General features: G+C 43.1%; 1 protein-coding gene across 3 annotated transcripts in view; it reads left to right on the forward strand.

Annotated features, from left to right (window-relative positions):
- mid2 (midline 2) overlaps positions 1–14,520 on the forward strand; it is a 127,889-nt gene that overhangs the window by 51,875 nt on the left and 61,494 nt on the right. For all 3 annotated transcript variants that reach the window (XM_086221707.1, XM_086221706.1, XM_086221708.1), the window contains exon 2: positions 10,530–11,404. In XM_086221707.1, the coding sequence (XP_086077833.1) occupies positions 10,586–11,404 (819 nt within the window). In that variant the 5' untranslated portion in view covers positions 10,530–10,585. The remainder of the gene's footprint in view (positions 1–10,529; positions 11,405–14,520) is intronic.

Consider the following 14,520-nt stretch of genomic DNA (forward strand, 5'->3'; position numbering starts at 1 on the left):
TCTCCTCTACAAACCAGCACTGTGGGCGTTTGGGTAAAACGCTGCAGGAAAAAAGAAGTACAGTATTTGAATAGAGGAGCTCCTTTATTTGAAGTCTGCTCTGACATTAGCGGTCACATATTCACAACTCCAACTTAAGCGAATGGACTTGCTTTGGAAAAACGACCGGGACAATTTAATTAGGTGAATTGCTGATATTGAATTTGGAAGAAAATAGAGGGAGAAAAAAAAAATCCCCTTGAAACATAAATCTAGCTTGCATACAGAGCAGGCAACTGAGGTCAAGGTGGGTACTCGACCACGTTAGGAGACTCATTTCAATGCCAGATGTGATCGCGCAGGATGTTAATGTCACGTCTGAACGGGTTCCCACGTTTGTTCAGGTCTGTTTTCTCCTGGTTAAAACTAGCATGGCTGTCGCACAGTGTCTCACTGCAGCCTGATAAGACTCTCAACCGCAGCAAGAGTCAACAGAGCACACGAGACAACCTGTGACAGGCATTCACTTTATTAATCACAAGCTGCCAAGTTGTAAGAGGCAGATATATTAAGTGAGGGCATCAGAGAGTGGGCATGCTCTATCACTGTCACAACCCCTGTGAAAATCTTTCTTAATTCTTCTCTCATGTATAAATGTATTAAACCAGTTAGCGAGTGTGGCCTGATTGTGACAAGAACTGATGGTTCATTTCAATACCGGCGCCTTGCGTCAGCACTCATCAGCTCTTGCCGCTGACAGGCAGCCAAAAGAACATAAGAAACAAACACGGCTGTGAAGATGATACACAGGTGGATTTACAGTGACAATCCCAGGGAGGGAAACACACCTGGATGCACTAAACAAACATGTCATGCATAAGAGAAAAATACACACGCACAAACACAAAGTTAACGCTGTGCACATAACGATGCTTGCCATTTGGAATCCTCTAGGTAAAGTGGTGGAGAGACATAAGCCAAGCTAATATTATCCTAAATGCTCAAAGCACAGCTAATTTATATACAGAAATGGGACACATAGGCAAGGCTGAAAATCCAATTTAAATATATGTAGGCAAAAGGATATGCAGCCCCACAGGCACATGAAATTCACTCACAACACGCACACACACACTGGGCTGCATATAAAACGGTACATTTTTTTAAATGTGTGCGTCTTATATTTCATTTTAAAATATCTGCCATGTATCTGTTTTCAACCAACCATTTGCACACACAGATAGCACATGTACTGTATATATTGCGTGTGTAATAGAGTGGAAACCCAATCTCTGTATTTTCTGGTGGGGTTTTCATTTATTTATTCAAGAACATAGTCTCACGATTACAGTTTTTAAATAAATGTGTGTGTGTGTGTGTGTGTGTGTGTGTGCAGGGTGAGGTGAGAAACCCCTCCAGGGATGACTCTAGGATGTCACCTATTTAGATAGAAATCACATAAAGGAAAAAGAGAATATAATATGAAGTAAAAATGATAAGAAATTAGCAGGTAGCGTGTTACGTTAATGCCAAACCTTAATTTAAAGGACATCTGAAGACGAAGCCATGATGTGAATGCTGAATATTTGGCACTGTTGTGTGTAGTATGATAATGGGAGTTTTCTTTGAGGTCAACAGACGCACAGTTAGGTAAACATAACTTGTCCCCCCAGAGGAGTCCCAGCCTGTGTTTTTCCATCAAGGTCTAACAATTGAAGCAGGGAATGGAAAAGCTAACTGGCACAGTGAGTCACAACTCTGTATTTACGCACTGCGCTGATGTAGGAGTGAAGAGTACACAGTGACCTTGAAACCTGTCAAACCATTGCAAGCCAACAGAAAAGTTGGAATAAATTTTGCTTTTCAAATGTAAAATATTCTTATTTTTTTAATGAAAGGTGGTGCAGGCAGCACGCAATCAGATCTTTTGATCGTATATGTTTTAGAACAAATCAATGCAGGCTGTTGAAAAATCAAAAAACGTTTTTTTTTTGTTTGTAACTGCAAGACATATGTGATAAATTAGATATGTAAGTGAAACTGTAGCATCTCAGTTTAGATTTATTTTGGGGGTTGGGGGGGGTGGGCTGAAGAGGAAAGCAATGCAGCAAGGAGAGAGTTAAGCTTTAGCCAATCTGCTCCGAGCTCCGAGCCTGGAATGGAAACACCAGCTTGGCCGTGTTACTGTTTATATTCTATGAACAGGCGTCACATGTTTGATGAAACCGGCATTTTTTGGGCGGGCGGCAGGAGAGAGTGGGGGGGGGGGGGGGGTTAAGACTGGAGTGGAAGAAGAGTGCAAGAGGAAAATGTGAAAGGAAAGAGTAGAGAATAGAGGGGGCGGTGAACTCAGGCCACTTCCTCGTATGCTAAAATATTCCTTTTCATCGCATGAAGCAGCTGGACACATGGCTGCCGTCAGACGCTCCTCTGAAATGTAACCCAACAAGTTTGCTGCTTGATCTCGTTTATGTAATCATGTGTTTTTGGTTAACTGAAGGACTTTTTTCCTTTTATTTTTATCCCCCCCCCCCCCCCCCCCATTTTCTTTTTTTTTTTTCAGGTGTGAACAGCTGTTGTGAAAACTCAGCAGTGTCTGGGCCTGACATGTGTCTTAGGCTTGTGGGTGTGTTTTAAACCACCTCTGTTCAAATGACCGAAAATAAAAATGTCAGAATGTTAATCCGCTAATGCAACTCAGTTCCACTGAATCTGCTGAAACAATGTCCCGGTTCTTATTGGTTTAACTGCTGAGGCGATTAGGGAAAAGGGACGTATGTTTGCTAACGCTGTCCATAATGAACATATTCATACGGCAGTTCTATGTCAGGTTGTTGCTAATGTGTGAGCCTTTGATTAGCAGGATAAGGACTTACAGATATAACAGGCGTGTTTTTTCTCCGGAAAGACGTGTGTTGGCTCCAGGGTTAGTATTTGCTTACCGCATAAAAACCAACAACTGAAGGGCTCCTTGTTTTAGAGGGACTCAAGGCTGTTACGCAGAATCTTCTAACCACCATCTTAATGGTGCCATGTTTTTGTTGTTGTTTTTTTAAAAAAAGAACATTTCCATCCGTCATTAAAATTTAAACTTTCATATATTTTTTCCCCCCTCTGGGCAGCTTTTTCATCAGTAATGTTTCATGAGTAACCGCTCCTATGCGCAATTTTAATTTGTGTTTAGCGTCTTTCACCTTTGCGCCTGTTCTGAGATATTTGTGGAATGCTCTCTGCAGAAACAGCAGGTCCACAGCAACAGTGAGGTCACAGACGCTTTAGCAGCATCTGTCTTTGTTTCAACACTGTGAATCAGCCGTGAACACAGTTGGTCTCCGGAAGGCTCCTAGAGCGCAACTGTTCCTTTAGTGCACAACACAAATGCACATGTTTAACCAAAAATATTCTGTTAAAACACCCTCATAAAACACTACGTTGTTCTCACTTTAATCGAATGAGAACAACAGAAGTGGTAGGGAAATTATTAGATTTCTATATCTGGGGATTTTGGTGTGGGGGGGGGGGGGGGTTTGCTCTCTTACCTCAAGATTAGAAACTCAATTTCATTCTCATGGTTGAAGGGAAAATCGATTTTTTTTAAAGCAAGCAGCTGATTTAAGACCGGAAATAGATGGGAACTGCTAGTTTGGCTCTGTCGGTGAGTAAAAAAAACATCGACAAGCATATCTAAAACACCAATTAGCATGCAGATGTGTTTGTTTGCATACTAAATACAGGCATTTGGCAAAAAAAAAAAAGAAAATTGTGGCCTATTTTTTTAAACAGGTTTAACTGTCTAAAAAAAAAAGCCAGTGCTGTTCGTCCTGGCGTAGAGACATGAGAGATGATGTTTGACTTAAATCTACATGAATACATGAAAATTACTTTATAGTCTGGCAATAGTGCTTTTTTGAATGAGTTCAGACTGTTGCTTCGTGCGTCAGTGTAGTTTTAAACTTGCCGATGTTACGACGTCAAGCGTAGCCTAGACTTGAACGATGGCTAACTAATCAGGTCGGCATGTCTAAGAAATATAATGTAAAGAAAATGCTGTCTCACATGAACGAGGTAGCTGAGCCTGTTAACATGTTAAACTACAACAGCAGCCATAACCTCACAGTCTTGGAGGCTTTAGTATAAAAGTGGTTTCTTTTTTTAAGTCATGTTTATAGTTTTCAGCGTGGACACGTTTACACGCTCAATTTAATCCATGCAAAGACAAATTTGATCACCATTAAAGGCGGTTGTCTTAAAATAGACCAAAAAAAACCCAAAACACTGTTAGAGTCTTAAAATGGACTTCTTTTTATATGCAATCATGTACTGATTCCAGACACTATCTTGTGACCCCATGGGGGTCTTGACCCCCAGGTTGAGAACCGTCGTATTAGAGGAAAGTGAAAACAGTCAATGACCTAATTTTGTCTGGCTTTAATTAGCTTTCCTTTCTTAGTAATTGGTGTCTTAGTTAATTCAAACGTCCTTATTAAAAATGTCATTTTAGTCACAGCTAGTTGATTCCATTTTCCCACAATGACGACACAAACGACTTTTATCGTGGCTCTGTGGTCCCACCAGGCCAAACATGGTGATGTATCAGGGTGGGTTTTTTTCAATGCCCCTGCAAAAGGAACACGGTCCACCCCCTGCTGCTGTTGTTTACTGTCATCTTGCTCTCTGGAGCCTGTAAAACATGTGATTTTCTGCTCCTTTTTCTTTCCCGTGATTAACAAGATTCCAGGTGCACTTAGGGAGGAGGGAGTGGCGTCAGCGGGAATAGAGAGATTGAGGGTCTTGGGGATAAATGGCGGCAGATACACTTTGACAATGAAAAACTGGTGATTTATGTTGTGAGATGGAGTCGGTTGCCGCTGATGAAGGTTTTTACACTGAAGTAGTTGACTAGAGTGTGATATGTCTGCCACCAGCTGGCCCTGTGTCAGTGCATCTGTTAAACTGAGGGAAACACACATGGATGAGGATGTATACACACTTTCATACTCCTTCACTATTTCTGGCACTGAAGTGTCGCATCTTCTAAAAAGTCATTTCTATTCTGCTCTCCTCTCACGGAAGAAGTCTGTTTGATAGATGCCTAACATCTGGCTCTGGTTGCACCCCAGCATGTCCTCCCATATCATTTTATTAGATCTTTGAAGTGAAAAGCTTTTAGTGATATAAACTGGGAGTTATAGCTTGTGTCCAGTAGGTATTTTTCCATTATACAGGATGTGTTGAATTTTTTTTTTTGCGTCATTCGGTTTAAAAGGGTTTTTATTTCTAATTTTTAAGGTTTGGTTTTTATTGATGGTGATAAATTTGCGAATCTAGAGGGACATTTAGTCAGCACGCCGGCACACAAACACACACACACACATACACACAGACATCCACGCACTGTGGGTACACACACTGGTGCAGTTTGCAGGCACAGTTGCTGTGCTCCTGGGAATTGTTCAGGGTTGGGTGCCTTGCTCAAAGGCACCTCCATGGATCATAAACAAGAAGAACGGGCAAATAAATATAAGGCAGCATGACTCAGGAGACAGAGTGGCTATCACACAGAATGGAAGCTGGTTCCATCCCTGCTGTCACAAGGGACTGTTTCAAAGTGTCCTTGAGCAAAATTTCAAACCCCTTATTGCTGCCGGTAAGTGTTTTGTGAGTGAGGCGCCATCATTTACACTTCAAGTACCACCAAGGTAGAAAGGCACCAGAAGAATACATTTGCTTAACATTTAATAAATAATAAATAAAATAATAATAAATCTAAGAGTTAAAGCTGTAGGGCCCTTAACCAAACCCCTTCATTAATGCCTGCAGGGCAGAAGCCCTTGTGCGTTAGGGTCAGAGGGGTCTCGGTACGGTGGTTCGTCCTGGCTGTGTGCTCGTCATCCCAACATCATCAAGTATCCACAAGCTCCAATTTTGGTTCTGCAGCTGTGTGAGTGTAAGTCACCGGGGAACAATTCGGTTTTTACAAGTGAATTGTTTATGCAGGGATAATCGCCATTGTTCCACAAATGCCTTTTCTCTAGACTGATGCACGCGTCAGCGCCGTGAAGGCATACACATGCAACTCCTCGCTCTGGGGGCTGTATGACTCTGTGCTTTTAGACAAACAGCCATTTATTCTTTCATTGTAAGCAAGATGATAAAGTGTGATTATCGAGCCAGTGTGACTTTGGGGCGCCCCCCGAGGTCATGTCTCATAAAAGTGGTGAGGAATTTATTGCAACTGTCATGTTCATTGTGTCTAACAGAGGCAGCCATAGCGCACACTAATGTAGTCACACACACATGCAGAGGCTCAGTTCACATTAAGAATAATAGCTATATAATTTAATGCCAAATCAAGATGATTAATGATGTTTTGAATCCAGGATTTCTGCTTAATTTGGGTTTGCTTCACCCCACTCCTCATTATCTAACTGGATTTATGATGAAAAAATGTTTCCTCCACTGCAACAAAGTAGCTGCTTTATTATCTTATCAGACCTGTGGCACTCGAACTTCAAAATAGAAGTGATTAAGATTAATAGATTAAAAGATGACCGAGCCCGATTGTAGGATGTGGTAGGAGGCAAAACTGCATGAGACAACAATACCGAAAGGCATTTGTTGACAAATACACAGAAAAGGGAAGACAAGTGAAAAATCATCAGCGTTTTTTACTTTTAGCTTGTAGTCTGTCCAAGATTATTAGCGACCATAAAAACCAGTCATTGATAATGTTCCTGTGATGCTAGCAGGCCTGACAGTGAGCATGTTTGGTACTCTATGGACCCAGGTTTAAGACCAGGGTGAGGTGACCCCCCCCCCCCCCCCACACACACACACACACACACACACAGCCACTACAGCCCTCAAAAAAAATCTTGCTGCTATACATTTGTCAGCAAAACAATAGCTCAGCTCAGATTGAATGCCTAACAGCTTTGTGCTGTGTGTGTGTGTGTGTGTGTGTGTGTGTGTGTGTGTGTGTGTGTGTGTGTGTGTGTGTTCCCCTCAACCACCAGCTTAAACTCCTCTCTTTCCAGATGGGACTGTTCACCCAAACATGAATGGCAGATGAAGAGGCACAACAAGACAGAAAACATTTATGCTCATAGCACTGCTTGTGTGTGTGTGTGTGTGTGTGTGTGTGTGTGTGTGTGTGTACAGTTTTATGATGGCGCATGCGTCTGTCTCCACCAGGCTTTTACCATCAACCTACTGAATCTGTCCCTAAGTGGCTCCTATCACAGGCAGCACTGTTTCCCCAGAGTGACATAGCTAAAACTTAATGGGCCTGCTGATGGTTGTGCTAAAGCTTGGTGTTAATTATAACACCATGCTCCGTTAAACACAGTCACATTAACTTCAGCATAAGCAGCACGGCTGAGCTCTGTCCTACAGAATAAAGTGAGACTGCCGATTCACTGAGATGGAGTTTGATGACTGTAAAACCCTGGTCATGGATTTCTCACTATTAATTTGATGAGATAAATGATAATTTACTCCGTGTATATTGATGATTGTGTTCTTGTCTTCTAGGATGTACAATACACGACAGTATATTGGCAACGAGGTATAATGGAATTTTTGACAGTATCCAACATATCGCTATTTTTATGAACGATTTGGCCGATATTCACTAAATCTTGGCTTCTGATCAGAGATATATTTGAAACTAATGTCATTACGACATGCTGTGCGTTCCTAAATTATTATACCATGACTTATTGCATAGACATACACGCACACAATATGTCGTCTACACTAGATGAAGTTCCAGCCTTAACCAAAAAGTATCACAATCTGGTATTTCTACTCAGAAGATTTCTACCTCAGAAACCCGCATTCCACCAGAACTGAGAAATACTGGCCTCAGTCTGTCCTGAGAGACCTTTTAAAGTTGGAAGTTGTCAAAACAGAACTTTTTGCCTTGGCGACCGTAAGAAGCCTTCTCTGTCTCGCTGTAAAAGAATGTTTCACGCATAATCCCACTTGTTTCACATGTAATTCCATATGTTTTATGTGAGTAATTGTATGGATTTCACGCGTAATCCTTTACACACACACGATGTGATTCAAACATGTATTTCACCTGTACGCTATACATGCGGGTCATGTGATCCAGGTATCTTTAACAGCAGTAAACACAGCTGTATGCACACTGTCATGGATAATCTCTTATGTGCATTCAAGATCATTTCTCTGGAGCCACCAGTACCATCGGGGAAAGGGCGCGGTGAGACGTTGTAGGTAAACTGTTTTTCACTGCTGTGTTGAAGACTTCATCAGCAATTCAAGCGAGGAGAGGGGATGTGGGTTTTGATGCGTATTGTTTCTGTAAGGGGCTGGAAGGGTTAAGACCCTCCCCTCTCTTGGTTACACTTTCACCTTGTTTCTTTTGTTATTTCATTTCATTTGGCCCTGAATATCAATCATCTAATACGTACTGGTGATAAATAGAATAAAGCCTGATGGCTTGCTCAGGTAGTTTGCCACTGAAGTCTCTCTCTCTCTCTCTCTCTCTCTCTCTCTCTCTCTCTCTCTCTCTCTCTCTCTCTCTCTCTCTCTCTCTCTCTCTCTCTCTCTCTCTCTCTCTCTCTCTCTCTCTCTCTCTCTCTCCCTCTCTTGGAGGAGGGCATTGTATGTGTATACTGTAGGTGTATACTGTAGGTGTCCTCGTAAGTGCAGTCCGAGTCACTGCTTTCTAATAGACAAATGCTCTCTCTCTCTCTCTCTCTCTCTCACACACACACACATTTTCACACGCAATCACAATGCCCATTACCTTTTTATCAGCATAATATCTGCATGATTGGTTCCAAGCAGTTATTTATTTATTTTCCAGATAATGAATTTTGTAACGACGCCACTGCATACATATAACTACTTTCCTCAGTTGAGTGCCTTTCCCAAGCACTTGGGCTGCATCTCAAATCATGTTGGCTTTAATTGAACGTAATGTCGCGGCGTGGTGTTGGTGCAGCAGACGGGAGAAGACTTCTGTTGAAGCAAATGAGCTTGAGTGGTCTGTTTCTGCCTCCAGCTTGTCCTTGGCTGAATTAAGAATGCTGTGTGTGTGTGTGTGTGTGTGTGTGGTATAACTGAATGCAGACTGCTGAGTTGTCGGCACAATAAAGTCATTGTAAAAGAGCTGTGAATGTTGGAGCCAACTTAATATCACTTAATATGAAGAGTAAAATAAAAATAAATAAGGTGGAATTTGTCTTGTGACTGCAAAATGTTTTTGTTTTTTTTTCAGCAACTTGTGAATCTCAGGTGTTCTGGACATAGAACCTTTTACAGCTAAGATGGAGTAAGCGGTCCAAAACGTATGTTGTCACTGACAGTTTAATGGTGCTTTATGTTGAACAAGAAACACAAAGCCCAGAGATGCAGAGAGTAGCTTTTGTGAATTTATCACAAATAAACTCTTGTCCCCGCAGTGTAGTTTGTTTGACTCATGTGATCTTAAATGTCTTGGTACATTTTCCCGGCGCTGACACAGGGCTCAGCATGGTACGGAACATTGAACCTGAAGTAATCTGGAAGTTCAGTGAACGAAAAGGTTAAAATTCCAGGAGCACGACACTGTCAAGGCTGCCTCAAGACAGGTAGTGGATGCTATTGAGCTCTGAGCATGTTAGCCTGAACTACCTCTTATAGTTATTCGGTAACGGTGCAAGCATGTTGTTCATGAGAACAGCACAGAGCAACCAGACCGTGTTTGAACGCACCCTAAAGAACATCCTTACTCGTACCTCAGGTTCACTGCGTGGTCTTTGAGTTTGTATAGGAGAGGAAGTCACGGCGAGCTGTGTTTGGTGTCACCCAGTCAGCAGGGGGTTGAGGGCTATCGGTGATTTCTTATGTCAGTGGTTCTAAGACCGTCCAGGGGAGACGGCTTAATGTGCAGGCTACCAGATAGAGAGATTTGAAGGGCTTAGAGGATGAGGAGGAGGATCTGAAATCAATTTTCTTGTTTAGCTGAGACACTGTTTTCTCTGTCACACTTGAAAATGTTATCGGCACAATGTCTTGAAAGGTGGTGTTCCAGGGGTTAAATGTTATTGCTGATCTTTGTGTTGAAGCAATAAAAGTAAGCAAAGCAAAGAAAAATGGAAAAAAAAATTGGAGGGGAGTTGGAAGAAGGAATAGTGACAAATTTTATGTTTATGGTGACGCTGTGAGGCTGATGTAAGAAAGGCAGCGGCCCTCTTGTTTTCCATAGGTCCCCCTTACTCTCTGCACTTCATTGATTATTTTACTTGTAGTCACTCTTTTCCTTCTCAAACAGCTCAGCAGGGGGAGTCGTGTTGAAGACAGCGGCGCATTGTGTGTGAACTGAGTAGCTCAGATGTAACAGGCCAAGAAAGTGTTAGTGATGATTCTTTTACTGATCATATTTCATATAAAGATTCATTTCAAATAAGAAATGGTTGGAGTTTGACACATTTTCTACAGAACTGTTCAGTGCAGTACACTCCCAGAGCCAAGGTTGAAGCTCTCAGTCATTAGTAACTTAAACACTCACACTTTTCTCTTTCTTTTGTACTCAGGTGACTGGCCAGCTTCTGTGGGATTTGATGTTACCTTTAGATTGGTTCAACTGAAGATGGAAACACTGGAGTCTGAGCTGACTTGCCCGATCTGCCTGGAGTTGTTTGAAGATCCCCTGCTCTTACCTTGTGCCCACAGCCTGTGCTTCAACTGCGCCCACCGCATCCTGGTGTCTCACTGCTCCACCAGCAAGCCCCTCGAGTCTGTTTCGGCCTTTCAGTGTCCGACCTGCCGATACGTCATCACGCTGAATCACCGCGGCCTGGAGGGCCTTAAGCGCAATGTGACGCTGCAGAACATCATTGACCGCTTTCAAAAGGCCTCCCTTAGTGGCCCCAATTCCCCCACAGAGAGCCGGCGCCTGCAGCCGCAGCGGCCCTACACCGCCACCATTAGTGGAACAATAGCTGGAACAATTGGCGGCGGGGGCGGTGGTGGCACGAGTGGAAGTAGTGCCCGTGGCAGCCCGGCCACTTCCAGCCACCCCCACCCGCACGCCAATCACGCTAATCACACCAACGCCAACCACAGCCCAGCTGTTGTGGCTAAGATGGATCCGCGTATTAGCTGCCAGTTCTGTGAGCAGGATCCACCACGCGAGGCTGTCAAGACATGTGTCACGTGTGAGGTTTCTTATTGTGACCGCTGCTTACGTGCAACGCACCCAAACAAGAAGCCCTTCACTAGTCACCGCCTTGTGGAGCCTGTTCCAGACACACACATCCGCGGCCTGACCTGCCTGGAGCATGAGAATGAGAAGGTCAACATGTACTGCCTGGTGGACGACCAGCTCATCTGTGCTCTCTGCAAGCTGGTGGGGCGCCACCGTGAGCACCAGGTGTCCTCGCTCACCGAACGCTTTGACAAGCTCAAGGTTAGTTCTCCATGTCCTTTAAAGTTGACGAAGCGTGTGAAAAGAATTTCTGTGTGTTTCTGTTTAAGTGACGCAAGGTAAGTCCTTACGATTTCTCATCTTAGTCTACTACGCACTTCAAATACATAAGTTGGAATTTTACCAAATTTCAATATTTAACCGAGCTTTTCCTACCCTTAAGATATTCACCCTGTGTATTTTTGTTGACCGTGACCTTGTGGTCATAGTTCTGGCTTAATATTTTCAACAACAGGGCCAAAATACAGATTGCAAAGGGAGTGAGAGAGATAACACTTGGATGGTGTGCTGGTGAGAAGGGCAGAGAGAGAGAGAGAGAGAGAGAGAGAGAGATGGAGAACAGTAGGGAGGCCATCATTATAATAGTCGATGAGCTGGCATTCCCTGTGTGTGAGACCGCTGAGCTCTCAGAGGCTCTGAGTAAAGACCAGGACTGCTGAATCAGGGTGAAAGAACAACAGAGAGGCGCTAGCTGGAGCTAATTCCACCAATAAAGACGAGCAGGAGCCGACTAGTATCAGCTGGTAAAACATGAGGTTTATGCACAAATAAACACTGGATCATCTCAAAATTATAATTTAGATCGTTATTTAACTTCTTAATGAACAAAAACACTAAAGATTCTTAAGTCTGTGTGTATGTGAGAGTGTGTGTGTGAGTTGCTGTCCCTGTGCCAGGTTGTCACATACCACCCTTGATACCTCCTGAGTTAATTGGCTTATAGCTACATAAACCAATTAACGGAATAATTGTGTACCACAGGTGGTCCCTCCACTGACACAATGCATGAGCACCATTATCATAATAATGTAGCTGTGATTACAGCTACTTTGTGACTTTCTTTGTTTACAATAATGCTGCCTAAAAGGTTGTCGGCGCACTGACAGCAAAAACAAAAGCAAACATATGTTAAATGTTGAATGGAATGTTCCGTCTATTTTTAATGCAAATGTACAGGCTTGCGTGTTTTCCCTGAAGTCGTTGGAAGGTTATTGCTGTGTTTTTGTTTCCGACATTGTGGAAAAGCACCACACGAGCTACTTGATATGCCATTACGTAGATTAACTTCCTGTAGTAAATTTCAATTTGAAGACATTATCCTTTATGACGTAAATCCTCGAAGTCACCTATAGACTGAGGAAACTCTATTGATGTTTTTCAGTGCCCGGGGTCCCATGGGTGTTGCCATGAGCTGATTGTGTTAAATGAATAGCTTTGTGTAGTACAATGAGACAGATGGACAGCTGAGAAAAAAAAAAAAAGTGAAATTGGCCGAGTCTTTTAGCTGCAGAGGGGTGGTTATAGTTTTTGGAGGTTGATGATTAATTTTGCAGAAGAAGAAGAACAAAAAAGGATGTGGAAAAAAATGTTTTGTATTTGTTATTTTCCTAGTGTGAGTGTGAGAATATGTTTGCAGCATTTAGGGAACTGCTGTTAGCACACAAAAAATCAGATCTGGCTCTCAAAGGTGAGCACAGTTGATGTTCTCAGCAGCATCAGTCAGTAGAGCTGTGCTCCAGAAACTTTAGCTCCCACTTTCAGTTTTGCACCGGCATGCCAGTAAAATTCCACCTGCTCAGCACCTCTCATTGACTTAACCCACAGGAGTTCATTTCCATTAGCTTTTTTTTTCTTTCGCTCACCACCATGTCTTTTCTGCCACCTCGTTTTCTACAGACTGTTGGACAGTTTACAGTAAGTAGCTTCCTCTCTCCCTCCTTTCCTCTCCTCTTCATGGCTGGCCGTGGTTCTTTTGAAGGTTCCTCAAGCCAAGGCTTTGAACTTCCTTGACTTTGAAATCCCCAATCCAGCCCAAATCTGGGAGAAAAACCAGCCCCAGTCGGAGCTCCAGTTGAGCTCGCGGAGTCCGTGGAAGCTATGTTATAATCTGCTTCACCATCATTGGCAAGGCAGAAGAGAGGAGGGTCCTAATTGTGCATAGCTAATCATGGAAGATGTAGGTCAAGCAAGGTGTGTGTGTGTGTGTGTGTGTGTGTGTGTGTGTGTGTGTGTGTGTGTGTGTGTGTGTGTGTGTGTGCGTGCGCGTGCGCGCGTGTGTGTCTTCCACCGCATCCTCTCTTTTCTCTATTTCTGTTTCTAAGATTAAATTTAATTGAAAGTTATGCAATCATCGAATCACATATTATTCCCTTCCAATGCTGCAAAGTAATTGCACAGAGTTGCTCCTCTTTGACCTCGGCCCTACTTTGACCTCTGTGTTACCCGTCACTTTAGTTCCCCTCTCTGTTGTGTATGCTTGCAGCAACACTGTCACTAAATGATTCCTCTCACATTACGGGAAAGGTAAGCCTCCCTTGGGCAAGGAGGTTAGATATTTCATGAGAGAGAGAGAGAGAGAGACAGAGAGAGCCAACAAGTGCCAGCCGGAGCCGCAAAGGACTGAATGTGGCAGCACTGAAACTGCAGGGAAGTGAGTTAATTCCCCAGGCAGCTGTTAAGCACAGCTCTTTGCTTGAAGCAGAGACATTTGTGTCTTATAATTGGCAGACCTTGTTGATAGTGTTTCACTTTGATTTGCTTAAAAGACTGCGGCTTAAAGGTACCGCCACTTCCAGCTTGCACACTCACTGTTGTACCAGTGAATACCTCATCACCTGCTGCTATGGAAGTGTCTATTGCAGGCTGATTAGTGTCTAATTAAAATACAATTTGTGAGCTGTCCCTTTCACAGGCTGCATCGACAAAAGGAAGAAGTGAGTGAGAATGTGCGCTCAGTGTGTCAGTAAAACATCCCGTGTATAGATACGGTTCTTCATCGGGGTTCTTCTGAAGATCTCAGGTCTGATGGTATATGTCAACACTTCTGGAGGAGCGTAACTGATGCCTCACTAGACGTGAGAACATCACTCTCATGTTTGTAAGCTAAATGTGTCCGCCATATCTTTTAACTGAGCATAAAGACATTTCTCTAGCTGCCAGGTAACAACTCTAACCTCAAGCCAAGGTGTATTTAAAATGTCATTTTTATGTAGCTGGACATTCTCTCACTAACAGTGTTCATGTCAAGCTGCTGCCGGTTCACACTCTAAATTTACAATTCAGAGGTGAGATCAGACAGAAGGTGGTTTGTAACTCAG

This window comes from Aulostomus chinensis, chromosome 13, assembly GCF_037954235.1.
Source record: "Aulostomus chinensis isolate RoL2024-O1b breed Wild chromosome 13, RoL_Achi_v1.0, whole genome shotgun sequence".
NCBI lineage: Eukaryota > Metazoa > Chordata > Actinopteri > Syngnathiformes > Aulostomidae > Aulostomus > Aulostomus chinensis.